The sequence below is a fragment of the Phyllostomus discolor genome, chromosome 3 (assembly GCF_004126475.2).
Source record: "Phyllostomus discolor isolate MPI-MPIP mPhyDis1 chromosome 3, mPhyDis1.pri.v3, whole genome shotgun sequence".
Classification (NCBI taxonomy): domain Eukaryota; kingdom Metazoa; phylum Chordata; class Mammalia; order Chiroptera; family Phyllostomidae; genus Phyllostomus; species Phyllostomus discolor.
Window position 1 is genome coordinate 212,442,025 of NC_040905.2, and position 16,482 is coordinate 212,458,506.

Consider the following 16,482-nt stretch of genomic DNA (forward strand, 5'->3'; position numbering starts at 1 on the left):
AAGCCGCCCTTGTGTGGCCCCAGCAGCTGCCTAAAGGTCTCGGGTCTGCTGTGGGTCTCCGGGAAGAAGATTCCGGCCCAAGAACTCCAGGGTCAGGGAGGGAGAAGGCCAAGTTCTTGGTGGGGAGGCAGCCAGGGCTGAGGTCGGCAGCGTCATGAGCTCTGAGCCCAGGCCCCCACAGGGCCTCCCAGCCATGTACGGGAGGGGAATGAGAGTCGGAGGCCTGTGTTGGGGGCACATGAGGGGTCCAAGCCGAACACAGGGTGGGGAAGCACTTGGGGGGAGGGTTCTGGAGGAATGAAAGGGAAGGGAGTTGCAGGTGGGCCGGGACAGGCGCGATGGTCCCAGGGCCCCACTGCGTGCAGAAAGGGGGAGGCACCCCCCCATCTCTGCTGTTCTAAAGCTCAGCCCCTTTCTCCTCTGCAGCCCTGGCTCCAGGAGGGGCGGGGGGGGGGGAGGGGAGTGAATCCATGCCTTTCTTTCTGTGGCGCCAAGAGCACCCGTGGCCCTGGTATCAGCCTGACACGGCCCTCCTCCCGATGGCTCACCTGGCAGTGGGCACCCACGGGAGGTGCAGACATGGGTGGCCCCTAATCACCACCCGTCACATCCCCAACGATGATGACGTCCACCCACCGGGGTGGACTTGGCCGGGAGCTGGGTGGGAGGGGTGCGCCCCAGGCCAAGTGCCCCAGGGGCCAGGAGCTGAGGGTATTAAAGGGACGCCCCGTGGGGAGCCACGCAGCCTCGTCCAGAACCCGGGTGACCTGCTGGTGACCGAGCACAGAGCCCTGGAGATGAAGGTTCTGGTCCTGACCATCACATGTGGCCTGATGACTGTGCTGCAGGCCCTGGACCCTCCGTCCTTGGCTTTGGAGGGACTGAATGTGAGCCTGGGCCGGGCGGGGAGGGCAGCTGTCGGGGGAGAGGCCAGGGGTGCTAGGGGCGGTGGTGGCTGGGGCGCTGTCTGTCATAGGAGGTGTCACTCAGGGGCAGAGCAGGAGGGCTCTGTCCTGCTGACACGGGCAGGGTGGTCCCCTTGCTCAGGGGCTGGAGCGGGCAGTGGGCTCGGCCTGGGCTATTGAACTGACGCTCTGGGAACCCAGAGGCACGGCAGGGCCTCCCAAGGGGGCCTCCTAGGGTGCCCGGGCACAGCCCCTGCCGAGGTCAGATTTGCCGGGTCTCAGACAGCCTTCCGGCTACAGCTGGGAGCTCCCTGACTGTGGGGCTGGTGCTAGCAGAGCGGGGGGCACAGATGTGTGAGACCCCGGCCTGCCTTCGGGGGCTGCAGCCAGCGCACCGGGAAAGGCGGGCGGGCGAGGGGGGAGGGCGGCTGTGCTGTGGAGGGGCTCACGGCCTGCTCAGATGACAGGGACCTGGTACGTGAAGGCCTGGGTGGCCGACAAGAGCCTGCTTAAGAGGAGGCCGAAGGCGGTGTCCCCCATTACGCTGGACGTCCTGGATGGTGGCTACCTGGAGGCCTCGTTCACCTTCCTGTGAGTGCCGCCCAGCGCGGTCCAGCGGCCCCTCGTCCCCTCCCCGGGCTGCAGTGCGGCCCAGGAGCTGCCGGCCCCGAGGCCAATGCCCATCCCACTTTGGGGTGCTGGTACAGGGCACTGCTCCCCACCGTGGGGGGCAAGAGTCCCTGGCACTGCGGAGCGGGGGGCAGCTGACAGTGGAGTCTGCAGGGTCCCGTGTGCCGGGGGTGTGGGGGGAGCTCGGGTGTGTTTCCCGACAGCCGCCCCTGCGCCCCCCTCTCCCCAGGAAGAAGGGCCAGTGCCACGAGGTGAGGGCGGTGATGCGCAGCACGGGGGAGCCCGGCAAATTCAGCCTCGGTGAGTCCCCGTGGCCAGAGCCCCCCGGAGCCCAGCGCACCCACCTGGGGGCCCTGCCGCCTGGGGTCCCCACCCTGTCCCCCTCCGGGGGTGCTCTCCTCTCCCTTCCCGGGGCTCTCCTTGTCCTGACGTCAAGCTCCAGACGGAACAGGTTTGCCCCCGCAGGGGTGAGGGGCCCCTGTGCCCCTGGGGGGCCCTGGCTGGTCGCCCTGCAGGGAAATGGAGGGTTGGGGCCGGGGCGGCAGGGTGGCGGGGCAGCTGCTGGGCAGGGCTCCTCTGGCCCCAGGTGATTCTGGAGCTTGGTTTGGTGGTTTGGGACCTTCCCCAGAGAGAGGTGCCCTCCGCCCGCCCGCAGTGCCAGGGCCCAAGGGTGGGGGGAAGCCGGTCCTGGGCACAGGCCCGGCAGGGTCGCCGGAGCGATGGGGCCGTCAGCGCAGCTGAGGGTGGCCGAGAAGCGGGATCGGCCCCGAGTGCCCTTCAGTGCGGTCTGGAGCTCGCTGCCTAGGCACGGAGGCCCTGACCCCCACCCCTCCCTGCGCCGCAGCTGAGGGCGAGCGGTACCTGCACATGGAGCCGCTGCCGGTGGAGGACCACTACATCATGTACTGCGAGGGCCCGAGACTCGGGAGAAGTGCCCACGTGGGAAAACTCATAGGTAGGGGCTGCCCTCCCTGGCCCCCGCCCCCCGCAATCTCTGCTTCCAGAGCCGGTGGAGCCGGCAAGGGGGCCGGTGGAGGGGTCGTGCCCCGGTTCCGGAACATGACCCCCCGCGGCGGTCCTTGTGTGCCCCGCACAGTCGGTTGCCTGGGGCCGCCAGTCCCTGCCCCTTTGGTGACCTGACTGCTCACCGGGGGGCCTCTGGCCACCACAGCTGAAAAAGGGCCCTTTCCTGGGGTCTCCGGCTGCGGGAGGCAGTCAGCGTGGGGGCAGGGGGTGCTGCTGGTGGAGGATCTCACTTCTCTGGCCAGGGCCCTCCGGGCTGGGGGTGACGTCCCAGAGCTCTCTGGCCAGGGGGCAGCGCAGTCCCTCTGGGCCGTGAGGTCCTTCCAGGTTAGGGACGTGACCCTAAGGCGGGCTTTGGGGTTGGGCCTGGGTCCGGTTCCTGAGGGACCCTCAGACGCTTGGGGGCACCCCCACTCCCGTCTGCACTGTCCCTGCTCTGCACCCACTTTCGGGCTGAGGCCTCCTCTCCCAGCCTCCCCAGGGCAGGGCCCCGGGGACAGAGGGGTCCGTCTGCTCCCTGAGGCCTCGGCGGACTCACCTGGACACCTGTCCCGCAGGTAGGAGTCCCGATGTGAACCCGGAAGCCCTGGAAGCATTTCGGAAGTTCGTGCGGAGCAAGGGGCTGCCGCTGGAGGACATCCTCCTGCCCGCCCAGATGGGTGAGAGGGCCGCTCTGCCCACCTTCCCGGGCCCACCCCTCCAGCTCCCGTCCCACTGTGTCCCTTGTGTCCTTCTGTGTCCCTAGGGCCCTCCTGGGCCCCTCCATCCCCTCTGGGGGCGGGGCACGCCAGCCCTGTGCCCAGTCCCGGGGGCCCCCGGCGGTCCCGCTCTGGCTCTTGGTTTTTGGAGTCTGAGCTGAGGGCGGGATGGGGTCGGGGCGCTGGTCCAGGGGGTCGCCTCACACCCGGGGTTTTTCTTGGTTTCCACAGAGAAGTGCGTCCCTGAGAGTGATTAGGGTAAGTGACCCCTGCAGCCAACGGGACTCCTGAGTTCAACAGGGTGTCATGGGCCACGCTCCAGGGCAGGCAGGAGGGACTCCGGGTGGGCCACGTGGAGCCTCCTCTGCTCTGAGACCCCCGCGGGCACCTGCCATCGCCTTGGGTGTCTGTCCCGCACGTCGCCCCTGGGACCGCGAGGGCTCCTGTCTCCGCTCTGTCTGCTGGGTTTGCTTTGTGTGCCAGTCAGGCACACGGGGCCAGTGCTGTCCCCACCACAGCTGCCCACCTGGTGGGAGCTGGAACCCGCTCCCCACCCTGCAGCCCCCAGAGCCCCCAGAGTCCCCAGTCGTCGGTCCCTCCAGACCTCTCCCATCCTGGCCTCGCTGACCCTCCCCTCCTCTCCAGGGCCCTGCCGCCAGGACCCACGCTCCTGCAGGACAAGGAAGGACTCTGTGGCCCCAGCCCACCCTACAGTCCCCCCAAACTGTGCACCCCTCCCGCAGCCCTGGAGCCCCCCACCCCAGTGCCACATAAAGCACTTCAGCAGTCCCTGGTGACTCTGCCTGTCTGTGGGGCCCCTCGGGTGGCAGGGGATGGGAGGGGTGGGGAAGCCAGGGTGGGGAGGATGGGGACCTGGGGGGTCCTAGTTCTCCGGCGAATGCTACAGTCTGACCCGCACGAGGGTCAGGGCAGCGGGCGGGGGCTGTGGCTCTGCCTGAGGTCTGGGGGGCGCGGTTCTGCAGGCTCTGGGTGGTCGTGTGGCTGGGGAGAGGGGATGTGAGACGACAGGGTCGGCTCCAGCCACGTGGTGCAGGTGTGTCACCTGGCCGTCTTGTTCGTTCCCCGCTGGCTGGAGGCTGCGGCAGGAGTGGGGGCAGGGAGGCCGCAGGCGAGGGTGCAGGTGGGAGGCCGGGCTGCCCGGGACCCCAGACCGGGGGCAGCAGGACACGGGGGCCCCTGGGTGCAGCTCTGCTCCTGGGTGTGCCCCCCCCTCCGGTGACTGCACTCCCCCGAGTCACCCCGGAGCCCGGCCCTGAGGTGCCTGGCAGCTGCCCCCTGGGGCCCGTCTCCTTGCTCATGGTGGCGGGGGTGGTGTCCCCAGCCAAGCTGCCTGAGGACATGGGGTGTGGAGGTTCCCCCACGTAGGGTCAGTACAACCTCCTGCATCCCAGGCCCCTGGTCTCCAGTGGAAGGCGACCGCCATTCTGCCTGGGGGCATGGCCTCCTCAAAGCTCCGGGGTCTCTCCGGGAGGGGCTCCCTGTGCGGATGCCACAGACCCCTGTCCTGCCGAGGGCACAGGTGCGGGCCTCTGCTCGGCCTCGGGAGCAGCTGCTCCAGGTCCCAGGACGAGTGTCCCAAGTGGACACTCAGAGGAGGGGTGGCCGGTGGTCAGGCCACAGCCCCCGACCTGCCACGGCTGGTTCTGGGGCTGGACTGACCCCCACAGCCCCCCAGCCCTGTCCCTTCTCAACGCCCCTCGCCCTGAGACCCCCCCCCCCCCCGGAGATGTTTCTCTCTCTCCTGCTCTCTAAAATAAAATTAAATAAAAATGTTTTTAATTTATTAAAACACATCTTTTCTCTCTCTCTCTTTTTAGATTTTATTTATTTATTTTTAGAGAGAGGGGAAGGGAGGGAGAAAGAGAGGGACAGAAACATCAGTGTGTGATTGCCTCTCATATGCTCCCTACTGGGGACCTGGCCCGCCACCCAGGCCTGTGCCCTGACTGGGAATCAAACCGGCGACCCTTTGGTTTGCAGGCCAGTGCTCGACCAACTGAACCACACCAGTCAGGGCATAAATTTAAAAAAATGCGTTGCACCTGTCTGTCCTTCTGAGGACCCTGGGAACCAGGTTTGACCACAGACTTCTGGGTGCAGGAGCCGCAGGGGCTGATTTGTTCTTTACCAGCATCTGGACCAATCAGGGTTATTGACTACAAATATCAGGAGAAACTGCAGCTAATTTAAGCATAAATAAAATGTAATGAGATGGTCCTACAGCTCCCAGGATTCACAGGAACCCGGAAGGCAGCCAGGAGAGCGTGCAGGAGGGGGCGCAGGAGTCAGCCAGGGACCCCCAGCCCCACTCGGGGCCGAGGGGGGTGGGGGGCAGCCATGGCAGCAGGCTGCCCCGGAGCTGGGGACACGGGCGATGGCCCCAGGCTTCATTGGCTGGGACCCGCTCAGCCTCGGCCTCCTGACAGTGCCTTGTTCAGACAGCTGGTCCTTGGGACCGGGAGCGAGCGTATTTCCATTATTTCATCCCCCACCCTGGGGTGATTCGTTTCCCCCGCCCCAGGAGACGCGTGCACACAGACACACAGGCCTGGGGACACACAGACACACCGGCCTGGGGACGCACAGACACACAGGCCTGGGGACGCACAGACACACAGGCTTACACACGGACGTCCGGGCTGGTCCCGACACTCGGCTCCCCTTTGCACACGGTGTCCACGCACCCACGTCCCCACCCCCGGTCCACCCCTCCGCCCGAGAACCTCTCTCACCCACCCGGCTCCCATGGACATCCTGTGCTCCTCCCACTCCGCCTGGCCCCGGCCACACCCACTCCTCGGCCTCACTCTGCACGAGGGACCCCTCAGCGGGATAGCGCCTCCCAGCCAGCTCCTACCTGGGGGCTCTCCAGCCCACTCTCGGGGATCCTCTCCTCCCACGGGCCCCACCCCCCGGGTCTCCACCGCCTCCCTTGCCCAACTCCGTCATGTCCTGTCCTTGCCAGTCCGCCCTGCTCCTTCTGGGGTCCTGGCCGGGCGCAACTGCCGGGGACCCGACTCCCCGCCTTCTCCACACCTGTCTCAGCAGTGAGAGAAGCCAAGCCGGTCCCCCCTTCACACACCAACCACAGACCCCAAGGGCCCTCATGCTGCCAGGGACCCCTCCCAGGTGTCCCCGGGGTGCCTCGCGGCCCCCTGCCCCAGGTAGATCCCACGTCCTTCTTCTCTCCTCACCACCCAGCCCCGCCTCCCCCGGCCGGCAGACCCCCACCCCGGCAAGGCTCCGTTGTGGGCCGGGACGTGGGTGTGATGTGTGGTCGTCAGCTGGCAGGGGCCGGGGGGTGGCTTCGGAGACCCCCCTGGGAGCGCACCCCACCCCACCCCACCAGCAGGTGACTCTGCTCCCCAGGGCGAGGGGCCCATGGGCCCCCTTCCTACGGAGCTTTCAGGTAAGGGGGCCGCACGGGGGCTCAGCTGCCCGGGCAGCCCCTTGGCTCCAGTGGCTCCGGGGTCCCAAATGGGGCTCGGGTGCCCTTGGTGTCTGACGGCTCAGGAGGGTCCCCGAGTGCAGCCACCTTCTCAGGGTGTCTGAGTGGGGTGCCCCGTCCCTGTGCCCAGAGGGAGGGGCCCTCCCACCCAGCTGCACCCCTGTGCCGCCCCTGACCTCCCAGCGCCCCCACTGCCTGTCTCGCCTGCAGGCGGCACCCTGAACCAGGCCGCACCCCGGACGAGAACCCAGAGGCCCAGACCGTTCGAGGAGGACAGAGGGACAAGCAGAACGGAAACCGTCAGCCCCCCGGAGCTGGTAATGAGTGCGGATTCCCCTTACTCTCCAGGTCTCTCAGTCACCATGCACCCTGCCCCCGGTCCACTCTCCCGGGTGCCCACCCCACTCAGGGCCCACTCACCCAGGGCCGCCTCGAGGCCTCTCTGGCCTCCTGTGAAAGGCGACCCTGTGACCCCTGCGGGGGTGCCTACCTCCGTGTCTCCTTCGGGGTCCGCAGGCACCTATAAGTTGGCCGGGGACGGGGATTCTTAGTGGGGCCAGCAGCCAGGATTCGGGACCCCGTGACCTCGGGACCCTGAAGCCCAGCCCAGGCCTCCTCCGCCTGCAGCCAGATCTCCCCAACTCCGGATGCGGCCCCACCCAGGCCGCCGTCTCTGAGTCACGTGGCGAATACGCTGGTTCCTCCTGTGAAGACTGGAAGCCCCCCAGTCGGGCCGAGCGGCACCTGCTGGTCACACAGCTCCTCTCTCCCCTTCCCCGGGGACACCCCGACCCTTAACCAGGTGGGAGGGTCCTGCAGGCCGGAGAGAGACAGGTGTTTCCTTCTGGGTTCCTAACTAAATACATTCCACGTAGAAACTGTGCGTTGTCATGCCGTAAAGTGCTTCTAAGGACTAACTAACACATCTGTAAGCCTGTCTTAGTATGCAAAGCGGTGCCCAGAGGTCGGATGTCAGAGGTCAGAGTTCAAAGGTTGGAAGCACCTCGCTTCCTCCTGCCCCTCTCCCCTGCCACCCTCTGAGTCGGTCGCCCTGAACGCTGTGCCGCCCGGCCCGGCCCTCTGCCGCTCCTTTCTCGCACCCGGCTCCGCCCCACACCACGTCGCCCGCCCGCCTGTGCCCGGTCCCCACTGCCGACAGGACGTAGAGCTGCCGGTGTCCGGGCCCCACCTGTGCCCCGAGTGCTGGCTGGGCTCTCTGACAGCCTGCGGCCTTCAGGGGGGCCTCGGAGTCTCGGGCTGCACAGCCACACGGTCCCCCGCCCCCCGCCCGCTCGCACCCAGGCTCTGCTGGTGCCTGTGATCCCGGTGCCTGCGAGCGCGGCGCCCAGACCCCAGAGGCAGCGGTGGCGCCCCCCAGCGGCAGCTCTGTGCGTTCGGGAAGGTTCCTTTCAAAAGGCGATGTAAATTTTTAAAATTTTAGGTATAACACGTACCATAAAGTTTCACTTTTTAAAAGATTTTATTTATTTATTTTTAGAGAGGGAAGGGAGGGAGAAAGAGAGAGAGAGAGAAACATCAATGTGCGGTTGCTGGGAGCCGTGGCCTTCAACCCAGGCATGTGCCCTGACTGGGAATCGAACCTGTGACACTTTGGTTTGCAGCCCGCGCTCAATCCACTGAGCTATGCCAGCCAAGGGCTAAGTTTGACTTTTTAAAAGTGTACAATCTGCCCTGAATAAGCAACACGACTTTGACGGTGAAGAGTGAGGTCGGAGGAGTGACAGCCCCACTGGACTCCAAGGCCTGCTGTGAAGGCACACCATCCAGGCGGTGTGGCATTGCGGAAAGGACGCAGCAAACCAATGGGCAGGACCAGAGGGCCCAGCCACAGAGCCACATCGCCATGGCCACCGGGCCTCTGACGAAGCAGCCGAGGCGACAGGAGGGAGCAGCGGTGGCGTCTTCGGCGAGCCGCGCAGCAGCGATGGACGTCCCCGCAGAGCACGGACCGAGGCACCTCCCTCCCCGTCTGCACCGAAGTGACTTCCCACTGGGCGGCAGACCTGGATAAACAGCCCCAGACGGTCGAACGCCTGGGAGACCACGCGGGAGGAACCCGAGACGACCTCGGGTGTGGCGGTGACGTCTTAGACACACCTGCAGGGGCAACGTTGGAGTTTTTAGAATTAGAAACTTCCTCTCTGGGATAGACGGTGCCAGGAGGGTAAGAAGCCAACCATGAGACCGGGGGGAAATGTTTGCAAACGACACACCCGATAAAGGACCGATGTCCACAATATATTAGGAACTCCTACAACTCAACGGTAAGGAAGCAGACAACGCAATTTAAAAATACAACTAAAACAAAACCACAAACAAGAATGAAAATGAAGGCAAGGAGGCCCTGGCTGGTGTAGCTCAGTGGATGGAACGCAGGCCTGAGAACCAAATGGTCACCGGTTCGATTCCCAGTCAGGGCACGTGCCTGGGTTGCTGACCAGGTCCCCAGTAGGGGGCGCGTGAGAGGCAACCACACGCTGATGTTTCACTCCCCTTCTTTCTTCCTCCCTTCTCCTCTCTAAAAATAAATAAATAAAGTCTTAAAAATAAAAAAAGAAAAAAGAAAATTAAGGAAAGAAAAAATTGTACCACCTAAATAAAAGAAACCACACCTGCCCGCGGGGGGAAAATGGGCCACAGACCCAACTGGACACCTCCCCAACGGTGAGCAGAGGGCAAATAAAAACACGGAAGACGCTCCCCGCTTGTCATCAGGGAGACGCAGATGACAGCCACCGAGAGACGGCACACACCCAGCGGGACGGACGAACCGGGAACACGGACGACGCCGGTGCCGGCCCCGGGGTGGGCTGACGGGGACCCCCCGCCGCCCCCGCCGCCGCCGCCGCCGCCGCCGGTGGGAAGGCGGAATGGCAGAGCCGCTTCAGAGGACCGTGCGGCGGCTCCTTACAAGCCGAGCAAACTCGTGCCGTACGAGCAAGCACCTGTGCTCCTTGGGCGTTTATCCAAAGGACCTGAAAACCCTTGTGCACGCCGAAACCGGCCTGTGGCTGTTTGTAGGCGTTTTATTCATAAGTGCCAAGCACGTGGAAGCAACCGCGGCGCCTTGGGTGGGCGAGCAGGTGGATGAAGTGCGCCCCCCTCCCCCCCGACGGTGGGGTGTTTCTCAGCACCGCAAGGAAAGGGGCGGCCGTGAGAAGCCACGGAAAGGCTCGGCGGAATCTTAAGTGCGTGAGACGAAGCGGAAGAAGTTTGTCTGAGAAGGCTACAGGCTGTGCGACTCCGAGGCTGCGGCATTCTGGGAAAGGCACAACCGTGGGGACAGCGACAAGACCGGCGATCGGCTGGGCCTGGGGGGCGGGGGCGGGGCGGCAGGGAGGGAGGCTCCGCAGAGCCCGGTGGAGCGGGTTGGCCCCTGCGCCTCCCGCTCCGGGCACGCGCTCCGGGCGGGGTCCTGCAGACGCTCGCTCGCTCGGTGTTCCCTCCGCCTGGAGCCCTCTTCCGTCGGGCGATCTCCTGCCTCCCTCCCTTCGCTGTCCTTAATTCTGGGCTCACATGTCACCCCGGTGAGGCTGTGTCAGACCAGGCCACTGAGAACACAGACCACGCCCCTGTCCCTACAGCCCCGGCTCAACGTGTCCCACTTCGACTTTTCCCCTTGGCACCGATCGCCTTTAAATATATAATTACGTGAGGGAGCATTGCGTCAGGACACAGGAGCCGAGCGGCAGACTGAGTGGGGACCGTTTCCACGGCGAACAAAGGGAGAGCCTAGGCCTGGACTACAGGGGGGTGGCTAGGAAACAAATCTGGGAGGGACCGCGCCGCCCCCCTGCCCCACCCCCGCCCCACCCCACAATGGCTGGGTTCAGACCTTGCTGGAGCAGGTGTGGCTGCCAGGGGCACCAGGGTGGGGGGAGCGCTCCCCTCCCTCCCACTGCCTCCCTGCGGCGTCTGACGCGGCTGGAACACACCCAGCATCCAAAGAGAACACAGTTGGAGAACTGGGTAGAACTCAGTCCTCGGGGCGCAGGGCAAGGTGGGGGGGGGGGTGACTGAGTCCCTGGAGCCCCGTCACAGGTTTTAGGGGGCAGCCTGTTATCCTGAGGGTCCCTGCGTGTTGTCCCCCATCATTGTCAGGGCCTGAATCACGTCTGTCAGCGTCATGCAGAGGCTTAGCCCAGCCACTCCCATGTGATAAGTGAGCTACCCCGTCTCGGCGGTGCAGTCTGCAGAACGGGGCCCCCGGGAGAGCCCCGGAGACTCCGGGAGAGCTGCCCGACTGGGCGCCCAAAGTGCACAGGCCCCGCCCCTTCCCCAGGAGGGCGGCCTTTCTGCGCAGCCGGGAGTTAATTACTGGGTCCTGCTATCGCCCTCGGTACCCCCCAGGGCCGGTTAGAGGTGCTTATTGTTACCATTTAGTGAGTGCTCGGGGGTGTGCCATCTACAGCCACAGAGGCACAAAGCCGCCCTTGTGTGGCCCCAGCAGCTGCCTAAAGGTCTCGGGTCTGCTGTGGGTCTCCGGGAAGAAGATTCCGGCCCAAGAACTCCAGGGTCAGGGAGGGAGAAGGCCAAGTTCTTGGTGGGGAGGCAGCCAGGGCTGAGGTCGGCAGCGTCATGAGCTCTGAGCCCAGGCCCCCACAGGGCCTCCCAGCCATGTACCGGAGGGGAATGAGAGTCGGAGGCCTGTGTTGGGGGCACATGAGGGGTCCAAGCCGAACACAGGGTGGGGAAGCACTTGGGGGGAGGGTTCTGGAGGAATGAAAGGGAAGGGAGTTGCAGGTGGGCCGGGACAGGCGCGATGGTCCCAGGGCCCCACTGCGTGCAGAAAGGGGGAGGCACCCCCCCCCATCTCTGCTGTTCTAAAGCTCAGCCCCTTTCTCCTCTGCAGCCCTGGCTCCAGGAAGGGCGGGGTGGGGGAGGGGAGTGAATCCATGCCTTTCTTTCTGTGGCGCCAAGAGCACCCGTGGCCCTGGTATCAGCCTGACACGGCCCTCCTCCCGATGGCTCACCTGGCAGTGGGCACCCACGGGAGGTGCAGACATGGGTGGCCCCTAATCACCACCCGTCACATCCCCAACGATGATGACGTCCACCCACCGGGGTGGACTTGGCCGGGAGCTGGGTGGGAGGGGTGCGCCCCGGGCCAAGTGCCCCAGGGGCCAGGAGCTGAGGGTATTAAAGGGACGCCCCGTGGGGAGCCACGCAGCCTCGTCCAGAACCTGGGTGACCTGCTGGTGACCGAGCACAGAGCCCTGGAGATGAAGGTCCTGGTCCTGACCATCACATGTGGCCTGATGACTGTGCTGCAGGCCCTGGACCCTCCGTCCTTGTCTTTGGAGGGACTGAATGTGAGCCTGGGCCGGGCGGGGAGGGCAGCTGTCGGGGGAGAGGCCAGGGGTGCTAGAGGCGGTGGTGGCCGGGGCGCTGTCTGTCATAGGAGGTGTCACTCAGGGGCAGAGCAGGAGGGCTCTGTCCTGTTGACACGGGCAGGGTGGTCCCCTTGCTCAGGGGCTGGAGCGGGCAGTGGGCTCGGCCTGGGCTATTGAACTGACGCTCTGGGAACCCAGAGGCACGGCAGGGCCTCCCGAGGGGGCCTCCTAGGGTGCCGGGGGACGGCCCCTGCCGAGGTCAGATTTGCCAGTCTCAGACAGCCTTCCGGCTGCAGCTGGGAGCTCCCTGACTGTGGGGCTGGTGCTAGCGGAGCGGGGGGCACAGATGTGTGAGACCCCGGCCTGCCTTTGGGGGCTGCAGCCAGCGCACCGGGAAAGGCGGGCGGGCGAGGGGGGAGGGCGGCTGTGCTGTGGAGGGGCTCACCGCCTGCTCAGATGACAGGGACCTGGTACGTGAAGGCCTGGGTGGCCGACAAGAGCCTGCTTAAGAGGAGGCCGAAGGCGGTGTCCCCCATTACGCTGGACGTCCTGGACGGCGGCTACCTGGAGGCCTCGTTCACCTTCCTGTGAGTGCCGCCCAGCGCGGTCCAGCGGCCCCTCGTCCCCTCCCCGGGCTGCAGTGCGGCCCAGGAGCTGCCGGCCCCGAGGCCAATGCCCATCCCACTTTGGGGTGCTGGTACAGGGCACTGCTCCCCACCTTGGGGGGCAAGAGTCCCTGGCACTGCGGAGCGGGGGGCAGCTGACAGTGGAGTCTGCAGGGTCCCGTGTGCCGGGGGTGGGGGGGGAGCTCGGGTGTGTTTCCCGACAGCCGCCCCTGCGCCCCCCTCTCCCCAGGAAGAAGGGCCAGTGCCACGAGGTGAGGGCGGTGATGCGCAGCACGGGGGAGCCCGGCAAATTCAGCCTCGGTGAGTCCCCGTGGCCAGAGCCCCCCGGAGCCCAGCGCACCCACCTGGGGGCCCTGCCGCCTGGGGTCCCCACCCTGTCCCCCTCCCGGGGTGCTCTCCTCTCCCTTCCCGGGGCTCTCCTTGTCCTGACGTCAAGCTCCAGACGGAACAGGTTTGCCCCCGCAGGGGTGAGGGGCCCCTGTGCCCCTGGGGGGCCCTGGCTGGTCGCCCTGCAGGGAAATGGAGGGTTGGGGCCGGGGCGGCAGGGTGGGGGGGCAGCTGCTGGGCAGGGCTCCTCTGGCCCCAGGTGATTCTAGAGCTTGATTTGGTGGTTTGGGACCTTCCCCAGAGAGAGGTGCCCTCCGCCCGTCCGCAGCGCCAGGGCCCAAGGGTGCGGGGAAGCCGGTCCTGGGCACAGGCCCGGCAGGGTCGCCGGAGCAATGGGGCCGTCAGCGCAGCTGAGGGTGGCCGAGAAGCGGGATCGGCCCCGAGTGCCCTTCAGTGCGGCCTGGAGCTCGCTGCCTAGGCACGGAGGCCCTGACACCCCCCCCTCCCTGCGCCGCAGCTGAGGGCGAGCGGTACCTGCACATGGAGCTGCTGCCGGTGGAGGACCACTACATCATGTACTGCGAGGGCCCGAGACTCGGGAGAAGTGCCCACGTGGGAAAACTCATAGGTAGGGGCTGCCCTCCCTGGCCCCCGCCCCCCGCAATCTCTGCTTCCAGAAGCCGGTGGAGCCGGCAAGGGGGCCGGTGGAGGGGTCGTGCCCCGGTTCCGGAACATGACCCCCCGCGGCGGTCCTTGTGTGCCCCGCACAGTCGGTTGCCTGGGGCCGCCAGTCCCTGCCCCTTTGGTGACCTGACTGCTCACCGGGGGGCCTCTGGCCACCACAGCTGCAAAAGGGCCCTTTCCTGGGGTCTCCGGCTGCGGGAGGCAGTCAGCGTGGGGGCAGGGGGTGCTGCTGGTGGAGGATCTTACTTCTCTGGCCAGGGCCCTCCGGGCTGGGGGTGACGTCCCAGAGCTCTCTGGCCAGGGGGCAGCGCAGTCCCTCTGGGCCGTGAGGTCCTTCCAGGTTAGGGACGTGACCCTAAGGCGGGCTTTGGGGTTGGGCCTGGGTCCGGTTCCTGAGGGACCTTCAGACGCTCAGGGGCACCCCCACTCCCGTCTGCACTGTCCCTGCTCTGCACCCACTTTCGGGCTGAGGCCTCCTCTCCCAGCCTCCCCAGGGCAGGGCCCCGGGGACAGAGGGGTCCGTCTGCTCCCCGAGGCCTCGGCGGACTCACCTGGCCACCTGTCCCGCAGGTAGGAGTCCCGATGTGAACCCGGAAGCCCTGGAAGCATTTCGGAAGTTCGCGAGGAGCAAGGGGTTGCCGCTGGAGGACATCCTCCTGCCCGCCCAGATGGGTGAGAGGGCCGCTCTGCCCACCTTCCCGGGCCCACCCCTCCAGCTCCCATTCCACTGTGTCCCTTGTGTCCTTCTGTGTCCCTAGGGCCCTCCTGGGCCCCTCCATCCCCTCTGGGGGCGGGGCACGCCAGCCCTGTGCCCAGTCCCGGGGGCCCCCCGGCGGTCCCGCTCTGGCTCTTGGTTTTCGGAGTCTGAGCTGTGGATGGGATGGGGTCGGGGCGCTTGTCCAGGGGGTCGCCTCACACCCGGGGTTTTTCTTGGTTTCCACAGAGAGGTGCGTCCCTGAGAGTGATTAGGGTAAGTGACCCCTGCAGCCAACGGGACTCCTGAGTTCAACAGGGTGTCATGGGCCACGCTCCAGGGCAGGCAGGAGGGACTCCGGGTGGGCCAGGTGGAGCCTCCTCTGCTCTGAGACCCCCGCGGGCACCTGCCATCGCCTTGGGTGTCTGTCCCGCACGTCGCCCCTGGGACCGCGAGGGCTCCTGTCTCCGCTCTGTCTGCTGGGTTTGCTTTGTGTGCCAGTCAGGCACACGGGGCCAGTGCTGTCCCCACCACAGCTGCCCACCTGGTGGGAGCTGGAACCCGCTCCCCACCCTGCAGCCCCCAGAGCCCCCAGAGTCCCCAGTCGTCGGTCCCTCCAGCCCTCTCCCATCCTGGCCTCGCTGACCCTCCCCTCCTCTCCAGGGCCCTGCCACCAGGACCCACGCTCCTGCAGGACAAGGAAGGACTCTGTGGCCCCAGCCCACCCTACAGTCCCCGCAAACTGTGCGCCCCTCCCGCAGCCCTGGAGCCCCCCACCCCAGTGCCACATAAAGCACTTCAGCAGTCCCTGGCGACTCTGCCTGTCTGTGGGGCCCCTCGGGTGGCAGGGGATGGGAGGGGTGGGGAAGCCAGGGTGGGGAGGATGGGGACCTGGGGAGTCCTGGTTCTCCGGCGAATGCTACAGTCTGAGCCGCACGAGGGTCAGGGCAGCGGGCGGGGGCTGTGGCTCTGCCTGAGGTCTGGGGGGCGCGGTTCTGCAGGCTCTGGGTGGTCGTGTGGCTGGGGAGAGGGGATGTGAGACGACAGGGTCGGCTCCAGCCACGTGGTGCAGGTGTGTCACCTGTGCAGGTGTGTCACCTGGCCGTCTTGTTCATTCCCCGCTGGCTGGAGGCTGCGGCAGGAGTGGGGGCAGGGAGGCCGCAGGCGAGGGTGCAGGTGGGAGGCCGGGCTGCCCGGGACCCCAGACGGGGGCAGCAGGACACGGGGGCCCCTGGGTGCAGCTCTGCTCCTGGATGTGCCCCCCCCTCCGGTGACTGCACTCCCCCGAGTCACCCCGGAGCCCGGCCCTGAGGTGCCTGGCAGCTGCCCCCTGGGGCCCGTCTCCTTGCTCTTGGTGGCGGGGGCGGTGTCCCCAGCCAAGCTGCCTGAGGACATGGGGTGTGGAGGTTCCCCCACGTAGGGTCAGTACAACCTCCTGCATCCCAGGCGTCTGGTCTCCAGTGGAAGGCGACCGCCATTCTGCCTGGGGGCATGGCCTCCTCAAAGCTCCGGGGTCTCTCCGGAAGGGGCTCCCTGTGCGGATGCCACAGACCCCTGTCCTGCCGAGGGCACAGGTGTGGGCCTCTGCTCGCCCTCGGGAGCAGCTGCTCCAGGTCCCAGGACGAGTGTCCCAAGCGGACACTCAGAGGAGGGGTGGCCGGTGGTCAGGCCACAGCCCCCGACCTGCCACGGCTGGTTCTGGGGCTGGACTGACCCCCACAGCCCCCCAGCCCTGTCCCTTCTCAACGCCCCTCGCCCTGAGACCCGCCCCACCCGGAGATGTTTCTCTCTCTCCTGCTCTCTTAAAATAAAATTAAATAAAAATGTTTTTAATTTATTAAAACACATCTTTTCTCTCTCTCTTTTTAGATTTTATTTATTTATTTTTAGAGAGAGGGGAAGGGAGGGAGAAAGAGAGGGACAGAAACATCAGTGTGTGGTTGCCTCTCATATGCTCTCTACTGGGGACCTGGCCCGCCACCCAGGCCTGTGCCCTGACTGGGAATCAAACCGGCGACCCTTTGGTTTGCAGGCCAGTGCTCGACCAACTGAACCACACCAGTCAGGGCATA

At 66.1% G+C, this 16,482-nt stretch overlaps 2 protein-coding genes across 2 annotated transcripts; both read left to right on the forward strand.

Moving 5' to 3' along the window:
• The first annotated feature begins 686 nt into the window (after positions 1-686).
• On the forward strand, positions 687-4,027 carry LOC118499835 (odorant-binding protein 2b-like). The gene is made up of 7 exons (XM_036022417.1): positions 687-887; positions 1,366-1,496; positions 1,765-1,835; positions 2,380-2,490; positions 3,116-3,217; positions 3,488-3,525; positions 3,889-4,027. Exons 1-6 carry the CDS (start codon positions 798-800, stop codon positions 3,511-3,513), a joined length of 531 nt encoding a protein of 176 aa, XP_035878310.1. The 5' UTR covers positions 687-797; the 3' UTR covers positions 3,514-3,525; positions 3,889-4,027.
• Positions 4,028-9,616: 5,589 nt separating this feature from the next.
• LOC118499395 (odorant-binding protein 2b-like) lies at positions 9,617-15,146 on the forward strand. Its single transcript, XM_036020133.1, has 9 exons — positions 9,617-9,763; positions 11,867-12,058; positions 12,536-12,666; positions 12,935-13,005; positions 13,550-13,660; positions 14,287-14,388; positions 14,660-14,686; positions 14,751-14,770; positions 15,064-15,146. The coding sequence occupies exons 1-7, from the start codon at positions 9,617-9,619 to the stop codon at positions 14,683-14,685; spliced, it is 780 nt and encodes a 259-aa protein (XP_035876026.1). The 3' UTR covers position 14,686; positions 14,751-14,770; positions 15,064-15,146.
• Positions 15,147-16,482: the final 1,336 nt, after the last annotated feature.

Excerpts from the sequence above, each read along its gene's own strand:
- LOC118499835 (XM_036022417.1), top strand. The coding sequence starts at position 798 with ATGAAGGTTCTGGTCCTGACCATCACATGTGGCCTGATGACTGTGCTG. Across the intron at positions 1,497-1,764 it reads GAGGCCTCGTTCACCTTCCT|GAAGAAGGGCCAGTGCCACG; the intron begins GTGAGTGCCGCC and ends CCCTCTCCCCAG. Across the intron at positions 1,836-2,379 it reads GCCCGGCAAATTCAGCCTCG|CTGAGGGCGAGCGGTACCTG; the intron begins GTGAGTCCCCGT and ends CCTGCGCCGCAG.
- LOC118499395 (XM_036020133.1), top strand. The coding sequence starts at position 9,617 with ATGGCAGAGCCGCTTCAGAGGACCGTGCGGCGGCTCCTTACAAGCCGA. Across the intron at positions 9,764-11,866 it reads AAACCGGCCTGTGGCTGTTT|GGGCCAGGAGCTGAGGGTAT; the intron begins GTAGGCGTTTTA and ends CAAGTGCCCCAG. Across the intron at positions 12,667-12,934 it reads GAGGCCTCGTTCACCTTCCT|GAAGAAGGGCCAGTGCCACG; the intron begins GTGAGTGCCGCC and ends CCCTCTCCCCAG.